Genomic DNA, 23,600 nt, shown 5'->3' with positions numbered 1-23,600 from the left:
ACCATTTTGCAGAAATTGAAGCGTTCCATTTTTTTTTTTTTCGCTAAAAACTGCAGACCTAGAAAACTTCCCATCCACATATCACCAATGGAGCACCAGTTACACAAAATGTAGGCGGTAAGAGTTCATAAGTAAAACCATATGTGTCACACCATCTAAAAAGGGTTGTCTCACTTTTTCGGGCTCGCTAACAACTTCTGAAAATTCACCGAGACGATAAAGAAAAAAGTCTCGAGAAAGTAATTACAGCTGGGGTCTGCACAGCGCTGCGGTAACGTTACACAGATCTCCTTTTAGTCTCTAGAAATAGGAGAGCCGAACATTATCTCTGACTAAAATAACTAAAGCATGATATTATAAAATAAATGAGGAAAATATTACAAATCCCCATGCAGGCAAAAGACTTCAGTGTGAAGGATTTACTCTGATAACATGCTGATTAAACCAAGAGAACAAGAGCGATAGAAGAAAACCTAAGAGGAAAAGAATAAGACAAAGAAATGAAGAGAATGAAGGAAGACAAAGAGTGAAGGAGGAAGGGCTGAATTAACAGCATATAGAGAGCTGGTGGGAATTCTGTGTTTAAGTGAGAACTTGTGGGAGGTGGTATGTATGTTAGACTTTGTGTTTATGTGTTGTTATTTACAGTAGCATTAACAATTTGACCTGGTTTCTTTCTTGCTTTCTTTTGAGGTTGGAGCCCTGCAGGGATTGGGACTCCATTGTTTTTTGCTCAGGTTTATTATCCTTATTATTCCCCTCCAGCTTTTTCTCAATCCCCCCCGGGAGCCTGGATAGTTGCGTATAACTACACATCTAATGATGTGCAAATACTTCAAACAAATGTTGCTCCTATTTGTCTAATGGTGGCGCTAAAAATAATGCTTAGAGCCCCCACTGCTGGAAGTATTAATGTGTACTACTTCAGCACTAATTTTTATGGTACGATCTTTGTAACAGTTGTTTATTATTATGGTCCTAATGTCTCAAAATGAAGTGGGAATTATTACTGATCTATCTCCAAATAATACATATTAAGAACTGCTTAGGGACCGTATGAAAATGATGATGGACAGAGGCAGGTTAGTCTATTTTACATTATGTTGCCAATGCCAAATTTATTGCACTATTAACAATAATGTTTGCACGGGGGTACATCATTATAAATGCTTTATGCACTTTTTTTGTGACACTAATTTTATTTTTATTTTTTTGGGATGAGAAATTGAGGTTACACCTTTTGTCTTAGTCAAGCTAAGGGTGAGTTTCTCTGAGCACATTGAAGATCCAGTTTCAAGGGGCGGCCCTTTAAGTATGATTTGTGACATCACAACTAGTTTGGAAGCCAATTCTGGTTCAATATTCAATTTACATATGTGTGCTATGGAGACCTGAGGCCTGAAAACCCGAAACACGAAGAATTGACTTTCCAGTGAAGCAGGAGACATCTTGTGTCCGACAGTTTGGGATTGGAAAAGAATTTCATATTCATAGATTCTGTATTTTTTAATGAGAAAGAAGGAGTGGATTTCATTTAAGGGATTTTAAAAAGATAATTGAAGCCTTTTTGTGGAAATACCATATCAGAGTAGAGTTTTTGATCAGCATCTTGAAAAAATGTCTGGAGGTGTTCTTTGGTGACACAGGGTAGGGCTTTTGCCCCCAAAGATTTTTAGCCTAAAATGTGATTGATTTACACAATGCCAGTGTTTGCCAACCATTTTGATTCTGGCTCCTTTAAATGAAACTGTCCACCTGACACTGAACTATCCACTGCCATCATACAACAATGACAATGCAAGCCTATTTTCAGTAGGTAGGGTGTCATTAGACTGATATGAGTAGATACCGATCTGTTAACATAACATAGGATATGGCAGTTACCTGTTATATAGAATATATTTCAGCAAGATCAAACACATCTCAGGAGACTGAGTCAGACAGATGATTTATAATTATTTCAAGAGTGCGAAGGAGACATGTAAAAGCACATAAAAGTCTCCTCTGGTCCTCTACTGACTGCCCACACTGTACACCACAGGCTACATGAGAGGGAAATAATGATGAGAGCACATCAAAGAGATGATTTGAAAGACAATCTAAGAAACACCAGAGAATAAATGTGGGATTCTGAACAACAGTAAACACAAACAGTACGACCAACTGCGCCTGCAAATATGTGTGTGTGTGAGTGTGTGTGCTTGAGGATAAAGTAGTCATATCTCTGCTGAATACAAGTCTTCAATGTATGTACAAGTATTGACACAGAGCCGTCGCTCCGTCTCCTCTTGTTCTGTTGTGTGTGTGAGTGTGTGAATGCTCGAAGCTCAAAGAAGACTCAAACTGGGAATAAGGAATCCACGCACAACCCAAAATGCATCGGGTCTAATTCCCAAGAGCTGAAAAATGTCCTGAGACTGCCTTTAGAAATCACACTGATGAATCATGCTTCAGTTGACTTCATCTGTCATCATTTGTGTGTGCGCGCCAAACTTAATGAAACTAAAACACAGCAGACCATCAGATACACAAAACAACACCTCAGGATCAATACGCATTTAGACAGCCTGTGCGCAGTTACAGATGCACAGACAGAGGCACACATAATGCAAATGCACACACACAGTGGAACAAGAGCCAGACACGCACACACACACACATTTTGTGTATTGATTGAGCTCCCTGTTAGCCATTTTCTCCACTGGTTGTTTGGGCAGAGTGAAGGCTTACAGCTTACAGTCTGTCCTCACCAAACCACTGCCATCTATCTGCAGGTTAATGAGGCTCAACTAAGACTTTTTCTGTTGTGCTAAACAGTAGTGCAGTCAGGATTACACACAATTATAGAGTATACCTGTTTGTCTAAGGGGGCAGAATAACATGGACTGTATTTAACGATCCTCAGTTCTCACTGAAAAGTGAATGGAGGAAACTACTTTGTGCAAGAAAAATGTGATTTGGGAGCAATGTAGCGCAGCCCAGAGGTTATCCCTAAATAATGCACTGCGGCTTAAATATGGTTCCATGTGGTCAAGGTTCATCTGGAATATCAATGTCAAAGTCCTGATGCCAAGTCCAGGTGAGCCTCTGTTCCACTGGCCTCTGTATCTCCCTGTTTGTTCCTCTCTGTCTGTTATTAATGTCTGGTCCAAGCAGTAACCTCCAGGGCTGAAAAATCACGATTGAGCCAGCCTTAAGTGGCCGTCTGAGGAACTGCAGGTTTTGGCACTTTTCAGACCTGGAATTGTCGCTTGGTTAGTCTCCACAGACCCCTATATTAAAATGTCCAACATTGGACATTGGACATTTTACTATATTAAAATGTCCAACATTGGACATTTTAATATACATACAGTGGAAATAAACGTGTTTACAGCCTGGTACAAAGAACGCCTTATACCCCAATCAACCATCAGGACCAACCCACCCCAACTGCACTATATAATACTTTGTAGCACTGCCACTAAACACATTGAACATCAGCTCCTAATATCTGCACTCATACAACATTGTCTTTAAGAATATATATGGCGTACCCAGAGAAGTAAATTGGACTGGTCCGACTAATTTAGGCTGGCATGCTTAGAGTTTTACAATGTATGTAGTCCAGCACATGGCAAAAGACTCACAGCTACGGTCCAATTGTTACAGTACATACACTGACAGTAATGCTCAAATTCTGCCTGGGCTGAAAGCTGAGTGCCTGACAACATGTGTGAGGTGATGAACAGATTAAATTACATTTAATAGTGTTGTTCATGTGCTGGATAAACAGCAGAATTTTCTATTGTTTTGTCTGTGTGTGTGTGTGTGTGTGTGTGTGTGTGTGTGTGTGTGTGTGTGTGTGTGTGTGTGGGTATGCTTGGAGGTGTAGACTGGATGTGGGGAGTTTTGGGGGAGAGAGCATAAATTTGTAGCAATGTTAGGAATACTGATGCCAGCAAAAGGGTGTGAAAATCATTCCTCTAAAACAAATGTCAGATGCTTTGTGCTGTAAGCTGTTTCCTAATGTCAAATGTACAAAACAAATGAGATTCTCCTTTCTTTTTAAGGGTATATACAGGGCCGACGAGCAATTCCGCCGAGCAGGAGATGTCAAAGGTCAATATTTAAAGAGAAATCACACAGACGCCCCATGAGCCCAGCATGGGAGCCTGCCAAGGACTCTAAGACTAAGATCACAGCTTGAGGACCACCAGGCTGGGGCACACACAAAAACACAGACATACTGAGAGACGCTGCTAAAGCGAGAGACGCTGAGAGAGATGGAGGTGCACAAGCTCACACATTCACACAGAAAATGGATCTCTGTGTCCTGCTGGCTTTCAGACAGACAAATTGTCTGTCTGTAGATAATAGAGCCTCAGAAGTGAAGGTGAGGAGCCGTCCTGAAATTCATCTATTCAAAAAATGAAAAAAGACATAAAGAGAAGATGCAGAGGGAAGAAAAAGTCAGAATGAAATAGGAGAGCGTGAAGAAGACATCTCGACAGAGTAATAGAGATAGGAGAGAGTCAGACAGCGAGGGGGCATGTTAATTAGGGAGAAGGTTGATAACAAATGTATTAGCAGGCCTGTGAAGGAAGGCAGGGGAGAGGAAGAGGGGTGAGAGAGATAGGAAAAGGTTAACAGAAAGAGGAAGGGGGGGAGACAGAGAAGAAAAAGGCAGAGAGAGGCAGAGGATAATTATGAATTAGTTGATGAAGAGGTACCAAATGTCCTGGAGGAGAGCAGGAGTGACAGAGACAGAGGACACAGAGGAGCAGTGGAGGAGAAAATGAAGACCTGGGTCCTTTTGACAAGCAACTTTGAGCATCACATCAAAAGTTATTACCACTCTTATTTATGAACTTCGATGAACAACACTTGAAGTGGTGATGTCGTAAGGTCAGAAATGAATTACGATCTTAATCACCTCTAACCATCAATAACACTAACCCCCCGAATAAGGCATTAATAAGCACTTTATAATGACTAATAATGAGCCAATATGCTTCTAATGTCCACCTTAATATAAAGTGCGACCATGTCACACGACATAGAAATCATCCTGCACAGTCAATCACGCTGAACAGCTTCACTGCACAACACACTATATGTTTCCACTTAACATACTGTAACAAATAAGACCATTCCTGTGCTCTTACAGTGGGATGTTAATCACATATTATGCTTTATTCATTTACGACATTTCTTTGAAGAAGTTTAAAACTAAATATTAATATTTCTGTTCATTCCCAAGTCCCAAACCATTTAACTACTAATCCCTTTGGCTCTTTCCTTCTCTAGATAGCCCAAGGGACAGACAGAGGCACACACTAAGCTGGTCTTTGGGGAACTGGGTCCTCTCCTTCGGGGGAAATAAGAACCAGTGAAATGTCTTCATTCCACAGCTTAGCAGTCGGGAAAATAATGAAACAACGTAACTTAGTGTTGGTGATACAGCATCTCACAAATTTTAGGGTTTGTCAGCATCTCTGGCACTTTTCATGGATCACCTGTCAATCAAACAGCTTCTGCACTGCACTTTCCAGAGTTCACTTGTCAATCAAAAAGTGTGTGTGATGTCTTTTTCTTCCGTTTTTCTGTTATTGGAGTCTCTATAGGTGGCGCTCTTTTCTTTGTCTGTCCAGCTCATGCTGATTACCCACATGTCCTTAAGACGAACTCTAATCATCAAACGCAGCGCTTCCTCAGCTCCACGGGGGTTTCCCCTGAAAAGACTTACCTGCATGTCAAGTGTTTACAGCAGTAAATGATAAAGCTTTGATAAACTGGCAGCCAGTTAAAAAGCTTATAGGAATCTGAGAAAGACAACACTTCCTGATCACTGCGATATTTGTTTTGAGAAATGAGTCATTTAAGGTCCACGCGGCAGCTGACTTTACAGCATTCAGCCCAACCTGTGCTCAAAAATGAAAGCATCAAAATGTCGTGGTGAGACATCTCTTTATGGCAAGTCGGACATAGCAGTCAGAGAGGCAGGTATCGTGCTTTGATGAGAGCATCATTAGGCAAAGTGTTAGCAAAAGTCTTCAGGGTGCTCGTGTTAACACTGCAGACCAATTACAGTCAAACAGCCATTCTCGCCCTCCCTCTCTCTTCCTTTACTCTGCCTTTCTCTGGGTCTCGCTGCCTCTTTCTACCCGCTGTAAATAATGTAATTTGTCACAGACAGGCCTCCATGTAGGAGATGACCTTTCGAAACCTCACAGTAAATTGGCCTCGGCTAGAAAAGCTACGTCATTAGCCCTCTCCGTCTCTGTCTCACTCTCACTTACATAGTGCCTCCCTGCTTTCAAATTCAGTTTTAATATTTCTGTTTAATTTTAAATTCAGCGTTTAATCTACTGTTCTGTGGGGCTAACTAGCTCGAGCTGTCCGTCTGTGTTTCGCTCAAATGTACCACAGTCAGACACACACACACACACACACACGCACGCACCGAACAGCAAAGCCATGGCGGGATTCATTCAAAGGCGATTTCGATTAGCTGATGTGACTTAGGTGGTCCCTGTTAAGTCTCTCAGTTTTTGCTGTGCATAGATGCATTGTTGCCTATGTCCAGTGGTCCAGTAGTCGTCTCAGTAAAAATCAGGTGTGTGTGTGTGTGTGTGTGTGTGTGTGTGTGTGTGTGTGTGTGTGTGTGTGTGTGTGTGTGTGTGTGTTTGTGCCTCACATTACGTATCTGTATTGTTTTTTTGTGTCAGATTGTTGACTGTGCATCTAGACATGTATCAGTCTGTGCTTCATGTAGGATGCAGTGTATTAAAGTAGTGGTATTCGAAAAGCAGCACATGTAGTTAGTTGCTACTGTTCCATGCTAACCAAGCTCCCTAGAAATGACAAAACATCATTAGCTGTTTCCTGCGGAGAGAGAGCAGCCAGCGTTAAGCTTCATGTGGGCATCTTTTTTTTTTTAATACAAACTCTGCATGGTAAAATATAATTGCATATGCAAATTGTAACTACAACCTGAATGATGATGGATTTTAACCACTAACTTCAAATGTAAAAAACATCCCACGTCCTCCTTTGATATTTCAAAAACATGTTAAACTGCAAGAGTCTTAATTTAATAATTTAGCAGAGATGAATTATTTTAGAATTTGCAGGTACAGATAAAACATTAACTAGATGTGTTGCAGTCTTTTTATTTTCATCTTTGGTGGCATAATTTTGTCATTCTTAAAGCAAAAATAGCAACAAAAAAAAGGCACTATAGACTGAAACAGTTCACCATTGCATGAGAAAGCACAGGCGGTCAATTACATCCGTTCCTGGTGTCGTATCAGAAGACTCCAATAATCAATTAAGGTACCCACCAGGACCGTAAGAAGGACTTTAGATATGATAAGATACCAAAACAGTCTCTAAGTCTGATAGTGTTTTCATAATGTCTCTACAATATTTCAATTGGATGGAAGTCTTTTGGGGCATTTGCCTTTATTTTGATAGTAAGTAAAAATCCCTATATGTGGGTCTAAATTCACTAGAATCAGCCAATTAGTGTGAAGGACATGACCTCAATATCCTTAGTAGTAGCTACATGCTATAATACCCATACCCTGTGCAAGCTGCGTGGAAGCTGTGTGTGACTACAGATGAAACATGGAGGACGTGTTTCCCTCTGCAATCTGCATTTATTTCTTTAAAAAATGTATTGCAGGTGCAGGTCTGTGGGTCTGCGGGTGTGTGTGGACCTGAGCAGCATAGGCGTCATGTCATCTTGGTGTTTGGACAAAATGAACGTGCTGAACAGTTCAAAAGACAAAAGCGTCCCTCTAACAGCCAGCGAGACAGGTTTCCTATATGTGTGTGTACATTTCTACAGATCTACAGTCACCAGGTATCAGCCATATCAACCGCCAACTACAACAGAGAGAACTACCAGAGCACTGGGTTCAAAGCAGTGTGTGTGTGTGTGTGTGTGTGTGTGTGTGTGTGTGTGTGTGTGTGTGTGTGTGTGTGTGTGTGTGTGCGTGCGTGTGCGCGCACACAAAGAAAGAAAGAGAGAGAGAGCACATGCACGCCTGTGTGTGTGTGTGTTTGTGTGCATGTGTTATCATTCCTCAGCACCGTGCTCCTCTTGGCAGATGGCTCTGCCAACCTCAGGACCTGGGGTGTGTGTGTGTGTGTATGTGTGTGTGTGTGTGTATTGTCTTAGTATCTTGGGGGCACTAGGGCAGAAGCTACCTGGTGTTGACTGCCAAGTCTCTCGCTCTCTTGTGCTCTCTTTTTCTAAACCCTCCAACACACGCACATGCATGCGCGCACGCACGCACACACACACACACACACACACACACACACACTCCTGCTGATATGCCTTGCCCAGTCACGACTTGTATTATGTATGAGATTGAATTTTGTTTTTGATAAGGAACAGCAGTTCAAACTGTTTTTGAAAGCCACTGCAGGACACGTGATGGAAGTGATGATCATTACTCTTATCATTTGGATTACCAAGCAGTGGAAAGAGTAACAGAGGTCAACCTGGCTGGTTAATAACTCCGTGTTATCACATCAAAACGTCATCAGGACACACTGCTGCTGTCTGAATTAGTGTCACAGAGCAAGCACTGTTCTTCATTAACCAATTCAACTAATCACTACTTAAAGTTTCACAACAAATTAAGGAACACCACTTCAAGCAAATACTCAATTAACAAATTAAACAAACTCTTAATTGGTTTTTAGCAACAAATTAGGAATGTAATTTCAAGCAAGCTCTTCATTAACTAATTTGACCCATTCCTAATTCAATTGTCACAGCAAATGACTGATTATCTGAGGCAAACAGTTCACTAATTCAATAAATTCATTACTAAACAAACAAAACATCACGTTTCAGATTACCATGCAGTTCATACTGTGCAACAATTTCTAGTCATTTTCAGCGATTTTGTCCCTCTCCCACTCGTGCGGGCTTGAATGTGCTTCCAAAACTCTCGAGCAGCTCACCCTCCCTTTATCTCTCCACTGTGTATTCTCTGATAAAGAAAACTACAGCAAAAGTAATGTTTAAAAAAAGACATAAAAGGGACTCTGGAGCAATAACTACACAGATAAATACAAGTATTAGAAGGTGGGAAACTCTGCCAATATTAGAACAGCAGCTACAACAGAAGCTTGGTGATCTGATCCCATGGGGAGGATCCGGCACAGCTATGTGCGCTATTCTGCTTTATAGTCTAATTAGTAGTTACAAGGCTTTTAGTCACATCTATTGACAAGGCAATTGCATTTTTGCACGCCATTAACAAAAAATAATACCTCAGCACAGCGCAGCCGCCTTCACCTGTGCTTATTTGGTAAACTGGCAGCGAACGTGAACTGTTGTGAACGGCTTCTGGTCCGGGGAACACTATCTTCTGTTCTATCAGTCGTTTTTAATAAAGATATTGCAGCTCAGAGAGACATACCTCAGCGTAAGTACTCGTGCTGCGCTCATGAGTGACGTTTTATTGCACCTCGTTGAGCCGCTGAGTGCCCGCTGGGTGTTGTCATCTGATGTTTGTCACGGTTATTTTCTGTGTGAATTCATTATGTTTTTTTTTTAATCATTATAGTTTCATTAAACGTTTGAAATTTGCATCACTATAATTTAGTTTCATTTTTAAGACACTGCTCATGAAAACACAAGTAAAGTCTACCTTTTTTCATTGACTATGGTCTGACTGGTTGTAGAATATGATTTATTCCAAGTCACCAAATAAGATAATATTGCACTTTACTGGGCCCTGTGACCTTTTGGCTAATTATCCACGACATGATGGAACTCACAAGGAGAAATTGTGCGGTAATTATGGGAGTCTGAAAACTTATTTAGGAAAAGCATGTGATATCCAATCGCTACCAATGACATGCTCTCTAAAAGACTACAGTCGCTGTCACAAGCTCTACATTACTGGGTTTCCTGAAGGGGCAAAGGGGGTGCCTGGTCCAATCAAGCTCTTTCAGAGCTGGTTACCATAGTTCCTACAGCCGCAGATGAAATGAGGTTACACTACACTGGAGCAGGTAAATCACACCTGCAGCTAAATCAGATCGCAGTCAGTGCCCTTGGCCAGTGATAATTAGATTTCATCATTTCTCCAACAAGGGGCATAATGTTTGACAAGGTGAAGTTGATGCTCTGGGAAGGCAGCATATAACAGAACATATGCGTTACTGTATCCTGCTGAGGTGCAAATTATGGCTGATGGAGTCTCCAAGACCTTCGACACCCCTGAAGAATTCAAATCTTCCCTCCACGAGACAGATGGCAGGCTGCATGTTTCTGGACACTCGATAAGGCTTAAACAGTTTATTCCTTAATACGGTTTGTTTGTTTTCATAGTCCCGGTTGGGAATTACGCATGACTTTGCCACAGATCGAACCCGAGGCCGAGGTGTAATATTGTAAAATTGAATGTTTGTGTTGGATGGATGAGTCTCAAATTAAATTTCGATAATGCCTTTTCTGGGTTTAGATGAGGCTGCTGTTGATGAATGTGTCTGAACAGTTTTTATTTTGGATGATTTCTATGTTGTTTCAGTCAGTTTCTCCCAGAGGGTTTGGTTTCCTCACGTCTTTTCTGATTACTTACCTTTACTCTGACTGGTTATTTTATGAGTGGTACAGGCGTGGGCATTGTACATGGAACATCACTGTGTCATTAGATATCATAATACATGTCAGCCAAGAGCTGCAGTCGCCCTTTCCCTTGCTTAATTGTAAATGCTATTTGATTTCACTTAGACAAGGCTACTGTATATGTGCTGAAGAAATGTTGAAGAAAAAAAGCACTTTGTTTACTTTGTGTATTAATATGGTGATAAACCAGTGAAATATCTGACAATACTTCGGTGAATTATAAGTGCTTAGTGAGTCTAATTAGTTCAGGATGCTTTCAGTTCCCTTTCCACTCATTTATTTTCCTCTGCAACAAAAGAATGAGGCTTCCAAAGTTAATAGAGACCTTTGCTGGATTACATCCGCCATCCACAGAACAGAAGTCCATTTTAAAAGCTCTCATTATTATTGATGACGCTGTACAAAACACACAGAGGAGCAAAGCCTCTGGACCAGATGAGCATTGCAGTGACTGTGATAAAGAGTTTAATGGAGTTCTACGTATAATCGCTCATTCTTCTCATCTTTAAGGGCCAGTATTTCATTTCGCTTCTTTTTCCACTATCAAAAAATCTTTTCCTCTACAGGCCTACTGCGTGGTGACATGTGAGCTGAAGGTGGGTGGAGGGGGGCTGCACGCTGCTTACATCTACAAACTTTCACTGATAAAGATAAATGTACTGCTGAGGATTTTATATCCCATCCAGATGGTTGATATTTTATTTTCTTATAAGACGCTTAAGAGACCGAACAGATGGCTTAGCTCTACATGGAGCAACACTTCAACTCTCAGCAACAGGGGTCTAGACTGACTCAATAATAGAAGCCTTAACAGTTGACCTTTGTCTTAAATTAGTTCAGCGGCGACAAATTTTTACACTTCAATTAGAAGAAAATGACTTAGGAAGATAATGGTATTTGGAATCTGCGTGATGTGGTAATATATGTGGATTGTCTGCTCAACAATTAGCTCCGAGGCTTCATGAGGATTTCTTCAGATCCCTCAAGTTGAGGCATTTTATCATCTCTTCCATCGCTGTGATGACTGACAGAGCGGTTCCTGTTATTTTACCTCCGGTGTTTCTATAGATATCTTAAGCACAAAGACGTGAGAAAAGCAAGTGTCAGCACTAAGTGATGATGACATGTGAAAGCTATCTGTAAGAACAATCCACATGTCCTCTTGAGGTACAGCAGACCCTTTTTTAATCCTAATATATGACAGATGTGGTGCTTTGAGCCGGCTGTTTACAGCCTCGTGTCATGTTGCGGTGATACTGAAGCTAAATCCTGAAAGAAACTGAGAAAACATTTTAAGCTAGTTTGGAGATTCTGTCTCATTATTACTTTGACTCGTTGGTTAAAATGTTTAAACAGTTGGAAGGACACATCTGTGGAATATTACATCCTTTGCAGCAAGGAAACGCTCAGTCCAAGTCTGCAGTGGATCACTCACAAGTCCTCACAATGGAGCTCTCTGGCACAGGATTGAGTAAATACTTCTGGAAGACATCAAATCCACATGAAACTGGAAAGTTTTGTAAAATCTGGAAACAGGACTTTAAACTGCTCTGATCAATATTTTTCTATTAACGATGGATTAAATGGTCGTGTGTAATGAGACTGAAGTCTCTGGGGAATTCTGATGCGCAGCTGTCATTATTTTCTAATATCACTTTTACTTTTTATTGATCCATTGTTTAATCAGAACAGCTGACAGAGTCATCAGTAATTAAATAATAATTTGCAGGCCTATTCCTATCCTATCCTACCTATAGGTTTGTCACCCAGGATCACTTTTCTTTTTTTTTTAATTCTGCTGCTACCTTCATAAGATATTACTGAAATATGAAAGACAAAGGCAAAAAATAAAGTTAAAACAGAACCACGGCCAGCGCCTGCTGCCTCCCAGATGGACTCCAGGTGATCTTCCTGGTGTCCTCACTCTGGCTCACACCTGCTGACAGACCTCCTGTCGCACAGCCCTGAGAGATAATTGTCCCACCAGAATGGGATAAAAAGGATTTCTCCCAGATAGAGAGCTTCCTTCTCTGTTATCTGCTGTTACTTTTGGAGCGTTTGTTTGTTCCAGTTCGGGATGAGGCGCAGCTTCCTTTCACAGCCTCTGAGCCGCCGATGATGATGGTGTGAAGTGTCGTCAAGTGGAGCTGGTTTGGCGAGCGCAGGCTCATCACACGGCGAGGATGGAAATTTCTCTGTGATGAATGATTTTGCACGTATTGAGCTGACACGTGTGACTGAGCTGATTGAGAGCTTGGGAGGATTGACGGGCAGATTGAATATTGGACTGAGAGACTGAACACTGAATGCATTGACTATAAATTGACTGTGTCACCACTTTTTCCTGCAGATCCCATCTTGTCCACCTGTGAGCTTATGCACAGACTCTTTTTTGGACAGGAAGCAGCGTTTCGACTGCAACTGCAACATTTTGAATCCATTTTAAACCAGAGTAAAAATACAAATCATTCAAACTATCTAAAGACCCAATAAGATGAAGTAATAATAATAATAATAATAATAATACGAATAATGATAGTCAGTGTCTTCCCGCACATGTGAACTTTTACGCTCCAAACACGCAGCTGGAATCTTACAATTCCATGCTGACGATACGTGTAATCAATTCCCTAATTAACAACCTAAATGGTTCAACCAATCACCATCAGTGTCAATTAACATTCAAAGTGATCTCCCCCAGATTCCACTGCCATGATTAGCTGGCTACATGATGGGCAATTACAGCGAGGAGAGCGCAACATTCAATGCAAGCCCTATTACAATTATACACAGCCTTCAGATCTCCGAGTGAGAGAATGAAACAAGGAGCGAGATGGGAGGAGGAGGAGGAGGAGGAGGGAGAAAGAGCAACAAAGAGGAGAAGAGATGAAAGGGTATTTCTTCAGGAGGAGGAGGAGGAGACCTACAGTGTTGGATTCGTTCAGATTGAACAAAGGCGTGGGGAGCGTCAAGATTGTTTTCTCTCTCCCTTAAAGGGAAAATCCACTGTCAAACCGGAGCCACACATCAATGGCGAGTGACAGACTTTTAACTCCAATCTGACTGATTTTCATGGGCTCTATTGAAGGTGGTGTCAGCTTTTATGCCTGTAAAATCCATTGTAAAATTGGAGAAAAATAGCTCCATTTGAAAATCACTCTCTCTCTCTCCATTCTGGTTTTCTTCCTCCAGTGGAGGTGTTCTCCTCCTTATAATCTTGGACAGTTGAGTCCATTTTAACATTTATTAGCACTGAGCCGTCAGCCACATCAAAGCAGCTTGCAGAGCTGTTGGTAAAAGACACTGGTTAAGCGCAGACTCTGGTCAGGAGCGGGAGCATCGTGTGCTGCGCCGGCTCCATTCAACCAAAGTACGTTTCATCATGTTGTCTTTGGCCTGGACCACGGAGGAAAAGCTGAATTTAGTGCATTATCTGTATTTGGCTGGGAATGCTTGAAATGAACTGGCTGGTACAAGTCGACCACATGTAAAGGTGTTTATACCTGCTCTGAGCGGCCACACTGCTGTCATATCCTCCTCTATCTCTCTGTCACTACTCTCTGTCGTCTCAACACAATGGGTGGTACAAGTGGGGATAACAGTGCATACTTTCAGACAGTCTCTACTCCAGAGCTTTTCTGGTGTGCCACTTGTTTTCACATGTGAAACGTGACGGAGGTACCGAGCGGAGAATGTAAAAATGAGCGAGAAGTTCAAACTGTACTTTCACACCTCTGCACACCTGGCCAATTGCTGTGCTGTGTGTCGGCTTTGGAAAGAAAAAAAAAACATTTTTCAGAAAGGTGTTGGGGTGGTGGTTTCAGATGCTGTCCAATCAGACAAGCGCTTTGTGTGAAGCAAACGGAAACCCTCAGTTTCACTCGGTCTAAACTATAATAATTCAAATTATCAGATAGAAATTTGGCAAAAAGTGATGCCTGTCATCTCTAACGCTGTTAGAGAGCGCCTCCCACAAATCTTAGAAAAACAAAATATGACTGTTTTGTCAGGTTAAGGTTTGGTTAGGTTTAGGCATAAAAACATAGCTGGTTTCATGTTGGTAAGAGAAAGAACACACAGCAGCCTCATGTTTGAAATCACCACCTTGAGCTCTGGGATGTAATCACTGTCAATTTTTATGGAGGTAACAATAAACCAAGAAAATAATCAAATAATGAAGGCAGTCATTATTTGCATCCCTAATGTCTACCTGTAACTTTGTATATCTGAACAAAGAGTGTGTGTCTGTGAGCACTTTCACCAAAGAGTGATTTCCCACTCTGGACTCAGATTGTTTCATTCCTGTTAAAACTATCCAGCATTTTCTTTCTTTCCTATTCCATTTATCATCTTGAGGGGTCCTTCCCTTCAGGTCATGAACCATTGCCTGTCTGCACCCAGAGACAGTAAACAGATCTCTGCTGTGGTTTGAACAGTGTGGCAAAATCTCCTCGGAACAAGTGAGCAATGCTGCCATTTTTCTGGTGAGGACAGTCTCAAAGTTGGACGTGCTGCAGCAGAGAGAACAGAGTTGTCAGAGCTCTTTTTCTCTGGAGTTCACACCCGCTGAGGGCAGCTAAAAGAAGCCGACCTTGCTTTATTATGTCAGACCATGCAATCAAAAATCCAGGAGCCTTCTAGTTTCCATTCGCACCTTCAGGTTCCACCTTTCAGCTGATCCTCCCATCAGCGGCTTCACTTTCTGTTTTTGAGCAGATGTTCAATGCTAGTTTCTGTCTGTAAAAAGCCTTTTGAAAATGCATAAGACCATCTGACAGCAGCGGCGTGATGGAGCAGTGGCAGGAGGAGGGGTACATGTGTACACACCCTGAGCTCGTTGTTGAGCCCTGTGCAGCTCCACTCCAGCAGCGGGGGGTTAAGTACCTTGCTCCAGGGCCCTTCCATGGTGGGTGCTGAGGGACAGCAGTGTGTCTCACTTTCCCCGCTCACATTCTCCCCACTGGAGTACGGATTCATAACAGCTACACGGTTGCCAAGTTATTGTGCTCCCACTATAATACATAGTTGAACTGTAGTGGCTGACTGTCACACAGTGTATACTGTAGCTCCTACAGTCCTGCTTACTGCTTTAGCTAACAGCCCCAAAATATATCCAATACAGTATTTATCCAGCATGTAAAACCTGAAGTGACGCAGGTCTGATACTGCTTTTATAGTCATGATAGAAGGATTTTTTTTCATTAAACAAATCCAGTTTCCTGAGGATGCATCAACGTCACACCACCTTCCATCACATTCATTCACACTGAAGGCAGAGCTGAGCAGATCCAGACAGCTGCACCGCATCTACAAGGCACTGCTCTGGAACAACATGGAAAATGTATCCAGCATGAAACACGCTTAATGTCTGCATTGTCTTTAGTCACGCAAAATGTCGAGGTGCTTCTCATTTTTATTCAGTCAGAAGGAATTTACTGAGCATAAATGGACTTCCTCTTCATCACCTTATATCATTCATACTGTGCGGTGAGGCGGCTGCGGCTCAGCAGGTAGAGTGAGCGGTCCACTTATCGGCGATGGAAGTAAATGGGTAGATGAGAGGTGAAATTGTAAAAGGCCTTGGATTAAACCTCTGTTAGCTTTACAGCCTAAACTGGGATCTGACCAGTGCTGACGGACTGTTCTGAATTTTCAAATTACCTTTCAAATGTCTAAATTCTGCACAAATGTTGCAATAAATTCAAAAGCATGCAGAGAAAGAGAAAGCCGTCTTTAAAGCTGCACCGTCGTTTGGCCTCCGTGGTGTTAACCAGCCCTTCTCCCCATGCGAGTCTTTGTTCCACGGCTGCATATGATATGACTTCACTCAGGATTGTAAGATAATGCAACACTGTGCAGTCTGTTAGGGCTGCAGCTGACACTTATTTTCATGACAGATTGCAGCCTGACTCCTACTGAAATTTTCAGGCCTGTATATCAACATTTGGGAGTTTAAAAAAAAAATCTGATTCCAATTTACAGGACAATTTTATATTTTTTTAACATTAGCAATCTTGATACAGATCCCTTATATATATATTTTTTTTAATTAGAAAAAATCTTCTTGTCAGTGAAGGTAGGCCAACATACACACTGATGAACATACACACACACCGATAGATCTGCAATAAGCTAATATCTGACATTTTTCTGCTGACTGACTAATCATTTAGTCAATAAAAGCCCATCACAAGTTCCGACAGCCTGACATGACATCTTCAGACATCCTGTTTCATCCAGCTGACAGTATAAAGCCCAAAATATTCAGTTTCCTGTGACAGAGGAAAGCTGCAGCTCCTCATATCTGAGAAGGTGGAACCAGAGACTGTTCGTTTTTCCTTTAAAAACTGCTGTTAATGGGTTATGAAAACAGCAGCTGATGCATTATGCTGATCAATCAATCAACCAACAAAGAAGACACTGTATTAACTCTGTATCAGCCTACAGACAGCAGCATGTCACTCTGAGTCGGGCCCCCACAGCACAATGCTCATCACTCCTTTCGTGAAATGATTGTGACACATGATTGTCTTCAGGAGGCAAATCAAGTTGCAGCATCTCCAAACTAAACATCTGAATTGCTCGACTGCACAGATGCACAATCAGCACACACGCAGCGTTCAGCTTGCACTGAAATCCCCAAATCATCTCATCCCAACTTCACTCCTTCATGTGTCCACGGCTGTGTGTTCACCCAGAGCCCCCAGCAGCAGCTCACCTCAGCTCTGTTTACCAACACGCTGTCCAACAACATCGGACCTGAACCAAACTATCAAAGTTGTGCGTGGCATCACATGAGGACACGGGTCGTCCTCACTGTCTGCTGTCCGGCTGCATCACCTCTGCTCGCCGTGTCACCGCTCTGTCACGCCGCCCGGTGCGCTCTCACATTCAGATCAAACATTCCTTATTATCACAATGAGACAGTAAAAGCCGGCGTTGCGCTGCGTGTGTATGTGTGCGTGTTTGCATGCGTGTGTGTGTGTGTGCGTGTCTGTGTATGTGTGTGTGTGTGTGTGTGCAGGCTACGTCTCATGCAACAACGGCAGCTTTACGGTGACAAAGAAACACGGTTTGCACGATTTGACTCACTTTGGCTGCGTCTCCATGTTAAAAAAAACGCAATTTAAGCCTTGATTTCGCCTCTAAAGCGGGGATGCCATGTCCGTTCATCCCCCCTTTTAAAACCTTCCATATTGAAACATTAAACATTAAAAAAAAAAACCCCGACAGTAATAATAAAGCAGTGTGAGCAGGACTTACCATGGTTGTTCAAGCTCCCAGTCTCTGAAAAAGTCGAATTCAAAGAGATCCATTGCCGCTTCGGCTGCTGCTCCTCCTGCTGCTGCTGCTGCTGGTGGTGGTCGTGGTGGTGGTGGTGGTGGTTAAAATCCAGAGCTGGTGCTACGTGGTTCTACATGGGCTACTGATACTGAGTGTGTGTGAGTGTGTGGCAGAGAGGAGGGAGAGCAGACACAAGCGGCTGCCGCTGCCAGGAAGCTGCTACGTGGTCGAGGCAAGCTGACAGGCAGGCAGGCAGAGGTGGAGGGAGGGAGAGAGCGCACACACACACACACTTATACAAACACACACACACTGAAGAAGGCTGTGGATGACAAGTCACACTGAGATATTCACTGCAAACATTTTCCTTCATAACAAGCTATTTATACTGCACGGATATTATAAAAATAAACCTTACCCCCACCCCCCAAACACACACACACGCGCACACACACACACACACACACACACACACACACGCACACACACACACACACACACACACACACACACACACACACACACAGAGGGACAGAGGGAGAGTATGCGTCCTTCTGTGAAACTGTGACTTGGCTACAACTGGAAAATGATTTCATTGTCTTTTAAAGCGCGCTGTGGTGTCACTGCTGACCTGGGATCAGACTAATCAGGGGACCACACGTCAGTCAGTGAAATTCTGACATGTCATTTCTGCTCCGAGGACTCACTCAGTCACTAGTGGAGATCATGTTATGTACTACATGTTCTTATGAGTCAGAGACTTAACAATGTGCCATCTCTTTGCACCTTTTCAGACTCCACCATGCCTGTGAGTGCTGTCATTCTCTGAGCGATGAGCAGGCTTTGTTCAGGTGTAGGGTCTGGTACGGGGCACCATGCGTGCAGCCAGGATTTAGATTACCAAGGCCGCCAAAGGAGATGTGGACGAGCTGGAATTAACAAGTGATTTTATTCATGTTGTTATCTGCTCAGTAATTTTTTCTGTAAATTTTTATCTCCTTTCCTGTTGCTTCAAGGCCCTCTCCCTGCTCACTGGATATAAATATGGTTCAGAATATTAAAAGCTTTATTATATTTTCATCTAATTTCTCATTTTTTACATTTGGATGTGTAGTCTAAAAGGACTCTAAAAGAAACAGCCTTCAAAATGCACCATCTTAAGTTTGTGGGTCAGTTTGGAATATTAAAACTCACAGGAACAAGTCTGAGGACGTGACCTCGGGGACCCTTTACGAGCGGTGGTCCTGTGGCCCTGGTGAGGAGCAGAACCATTTCTTTTGTTTGTGGAGTGAAATGTATGACTCCACACAGGTCCTGTCATTTGTCCATGCACAGAAATGCTCTCATGGAAAAGTGAAGGAAGAAGCAGAGAGGAAGCGAGGCTTTAAGTGTTGTATTTTTATTATTTTTATTACTTTCTTTTATGAGATTCTGGATGCCGTGAAGAACATATTCCAGTGAATATTCACCAAAGTATCTGCTGAGATCTCAGAACACAGTAACCTTGCCAAAAAACAGATCCAGTGGCATGAAGCACAAAGGGTCAAACATTCATACAGCGTGAAAACAAATGAAAAGTTTTACTAAGACTTAATTTTATTTGTAGGTAAAAACCAAAAGAGATTGCACCCACTGCACAGAAAACCAGTGGTCTGCACCCAACTACACCAAGTGAGGTGGGTCAAAGCTGAGCCAGGACGTGGGGCTGTAAGCTGTGGTGAATGTTCATAATGGACAGTTTTCCTGCAGTGGCTGACATGTTACGATAACCAATAGATCTGCTAACCTGGTTCCCTTTAATATATATTATTTGAAAGTAAAGAAATACTTTCTATATCTTTTCATTATTTGCTGTTTTATTTTTTTCTGTCTTTACATTTTATGTACTGTCACATTCTTTCCTTCAGTCTGCTCTGTGAACTCTATTCCCATGACAACGTTTGACTTGACACCACGTATCTGTTTAAACCGGGCTGAACTGTGAGGATGACATCAGCTGAAGCGTTCGTCCTTGTTCCTCTTCTGCGTTAAAGAAGAATCAGGAAGAGTGTGGAGCAGTCTGGCTCCAGCTGGCCAGTGTTTCAGGAGTCAGACTCCGCTGTGTGGTTACTCTCTGCTTTTCCTGTCACTGAATCTGCTTTCTTGCACCTGGCCTAAATATAGGACTGGATGTCCAAACAACTGCTCCCGTGTATCTTCTAAACTTTAGCCTCCTGAACAGCAGCGAGTGAGCTCCATCTTTTCTGTCTGGTCCAATCAGTGTGTGCAAACCACTGATTGTTGCAAGATCCCTTGGTTTGCACACCAAGCTGCAAAGTTAACTTGTGCTGCTTCAGTGAAATAATCTTAAACAGAGAGGCATCGAAGCAGCAAGCTACCACTAACAAATGTTCCCCAACATGTTCTGCACTGCACAGCTCTTAGTGCAGGTGGTCTTTGAACCCCTCACAAACTGCTCTCGTCACCTACTTTTGTATCTTTGTCCCACCACTTCACCTTTGTCTGAGATCAGCCGAGGTATCAGCGTGTTAATAACAGTTTAGCGGCCCACCATCCTTTCTCTGTATCATGCACTTGCTGCAACACATGCCCAGCAGCACATTTTACTGTTTACGCCTTGCTATGAATAATGATCGACCAGATGGTTGAAACTTCTCACTCAGCATGTGCTGTAGCTGTAACTGTGGTTCCTTTGTGACATCACTGTCCTCTCCTTTAAAAAGACCTCCTACGCAGAAGCCTGCATGCTCTTGCCCGTGATGGGAGAACACGAGAAGTCCAAATGTATCGGAAATAATATTTGAAGATACACTCCAGGCTGTGTGTGTGTGTGTGTGCTTGTGTCTTTGTTTTGGATGGTGTGTTGCTGTGCTTGTGTGTGTGCATGTGTGCCTGGGTATTTTGGTCTGGTCTGGGGCAACATGCCAGCACTGCTCTGCATCACACTACCGCAAGTACAAACAGCAGCCTCAGATGAAGAGAAGAGAAGAGAAGAGAAGAGAAGAGAAGAGAAGAGAAGAGAAGAGAAGAGAAGAGAAGAGAAGAGAAGAGAGTTAACCATAGTGCATGATGGGAATAAGACACTGCCAGCCATAAGCGATATTGTCGGAAAGTGCTGTTTCATGACCTTGATCAATTCCAGCCACACGAATCAAAATTCCAGACATCTCCGGACCTTAAAAACACCACATCAAAATTCAACCAATTTTCAAGGATTTTAAGCACCTGCGGGAACAGTGGTTTTGTGTGTGTGTGTGTGTGTGTGTGTGTGTGTGTGTGTGTGTGTGTGTGTGTGTGTGTGCGTGTGTGTAAGAAAGGCTGTCCAAAACTAGGTCAGACACAGAGAGACAGAGAATGACTGGAGAGGGGGAGAGGAGAGGATAGAGGGAGATATGGCAGAATTTTAAAAAAGCAATTGTAGGATGATCTGATGGAGAGTTCGATGGCAAAGCACGACAGACAGGCATTAAGATAAAATGTAATTAAGGGCAAATGTACAGAGAGCTGCACGCATGAATTCAATTCCAACTCATTACACAGTCTTTCCTGCGTCGAGAGTATCTGTTTGTTTAGAGATTCTCCATTTTCTTTGTTAGTGTCTTTTGCAGTATTGTTAAAGCCACAGCTGTGCGAGTAATTTGGATTTAAATGATGACACAAGGAGTCAGAGTTTCACACACAGACACAGAGCCCCCCCAAAAAAGATAAAATAGTCAGGAAGTTCTCAGATTTGAGCTCATTATACTTGCTGTGTATCTTGCAGAAGTTGAGAAGTGCGTGTCATGAATTTTCAATATGTGCCCAGGCCCTCTCTCACTCCTCTCTGCCTCTCTGATAGTGAACGAGCGGTGAGTCAACACAGTACCACAGCTCCCCCATGTGGCCAAAAGTAAGTCTTACACTATGAGAGAAAATGTTCATTAAATCTTATTTTTTCATCACACATTTGGAAAATCCACTGACTTAACCTTTACCCTCCCTGCTGTGTACCTCGTGTCTCGCTGTCTATGTCTGCCTCTCCTGTCTGCTGTGTGGCAGGAGGCCAGCAGTGCGACTGAGGCCAGAAAAACGGCAAGAATCAGACGAATGATATTAACAAAAAGGGCACACATTCAAATCTTTCAGATCATAACAACTCACATTATACCTGGAGACTCCTAATTGCCAATCAGAAGTTAGCCTGTGCAGCTTTTAAGTGTTTTGTGGAGTGCAATACTTCTTTTGTATGCTACATCTGCTAAGCGGTTAGGCACTTTATTTTGTCTACTATCATCATTTAGAACACTTACGCTATCTGCTCACATTGTGTTTATGATTTCAAGAGTTTTTCCTCATTAAATTTGAGAAGCAGTGCAGGAGCAGAACAGTTTGGCCTCGGCCTCTGATCGTTACTGTGCTAAAAACCCCACATGGGAGCCTTGTAATAACCGTCTTTCATCCTGAGCATCCTCGTGGTCATTTCACTAATGGACCAAACATGCTCACTCTATTCACAGCCACAGTACTTTACCATACAAAGCTTAATGAACGGAACATAGGTTTGTCCTTGAATTAAGCATAGACAGACCCCTGAGGTCCAACTGGCCACCCCTGTGACACGACAAAATTGCAAGTTACAGTATAGTGGGCTATAATGACCGTGTTTGAGGCTGAGACAGTTATTACTTTTATGTCTTCTCCTGTTTTCCAAAAGCACTCTCTGCTCCAACAAACACCCACAGCTGTATTCAAGAGCTCTTAAAGCTGTACTTCTCAGGATTTGTATACTATCGAGGGATCCATTGACTGTGTAATGTGGAAGGTGTTGCTCTCGACAAACCCACAGAGAATTATCAAATCAAATCAAATCAAATCAAATCAAATCAAATCAAATCAAATCAAATCAAATCAAATCAAATCAAATCAAACTTTATTTATATAGCATTTTTCATACATAATGAAATGCAACACAAGGTTATGTTCTTAAGATGATAAAAGCCTATTTTTATTGTATTTTTGATATGTGGAATAAAAGTCTGCTCAGAGTCAAAAATCACACCCAGGTTTTTAACAGAGTGTGTTGGTTTAAGATCTTGTAGTTTTAGTAAAAGTTTCTCAGTCTGGCCTTCAGGACCTATAACTACACTGCCACCCACCTCTGCAGTTCCCCTCAGCTCTGAGGAGCATTTTAGCATCTTTAAGCTCATTGTTTTGGTTTATTGCCAGCAACTCTCAACAACCTTGTTTGTTTGCAGAGGGCAGCTGTTCTTAGGTAAACAAAAGCTCTGAAAAACCCACTGAAGAACTGGTGAACATAGTGCAGCATTTAGAAGCTAAAGAGCCACATATTTCCCTCAGGAGTTACTGGAGACAAAAACAGAGCTATAAGGAGAGTGACTTACATCAGACTGAAATATCTCAGTAACCAACTGATGGACTGTCATAAAGGTTTGTACAGAAATTCATAAGTTCCCAGAGAAGGAAGTCCAATGACTTGCAATCTTGTACCATGAGGTTTACTTTCTGATTTTGAGTGATATGTCTCAACAGCTAGTCCACTGGATAGACTGCCATGAAATTCGGTTCAGACATTCACTGTCCCCTTCGGATGAATCGCGCTATCATCAGATCAGAATCACAGTGTGAGGTAACACAGAATGATAGTTTCTCAGGATCTGGATGTAAGCGTAGTGTCATC

General features: G+C 42.3%; 2 protein-coding genes across 4 annotated transcripts in view; both read right to left on the bottom strand.

Annotated features, from left to right (window-relative positions):
* The window catches only part of aff2 (AF4/FMR2 family, member 2), a 134,462-nt gene extending 116,283 nt beyond the window's left edge, over positions 1–18,179 (bottom strand). For all 3 annotated transcript variants that reach the window (XM_070962112.1, XM_070962113.1, XM_070962115.1), the window contains exon 1: positions 17,903–18,179. In XM_070962112.1, the coding sequence (XP_070818213.1) occupies positions 17,903–17,955 (53 nt within the window). In that variant the 5' untranslated portion in view covers positions 17,956–18,179. The remainder of the gene's footprint in view (positions 1–17,902) is intronic.
* The window catches only part of fmr1 (fragile X messenger ribonucleoprotein 1), a 66,784-nt gene that overhangs the window by 20,442 nt on the left and 22,742 nt on the right, over positions 1–23,600 (bottom strand). The window lies entirely within an intron of this gene.

The sequence above is a fragment of the Chaetodon trifascialis genome, chromosome 5 (genome assembly GCF_039877785.1).
Source record: "Chaetodon trifascialis isolate fChaTrf1 chromosome 5, fChaTrf1.hap1, whole genome shotgun sequence".
Lineage (NCBI taxonomy): Eukaryota > Metazoa > Chordata > Actinopteri > Chaetodontiformes > Chaetodontidae > Chaetodon > Chaetodon trifascialis.
This window is presented reverse-complemented; position numbering and strand designations above follow the sequence as displayed.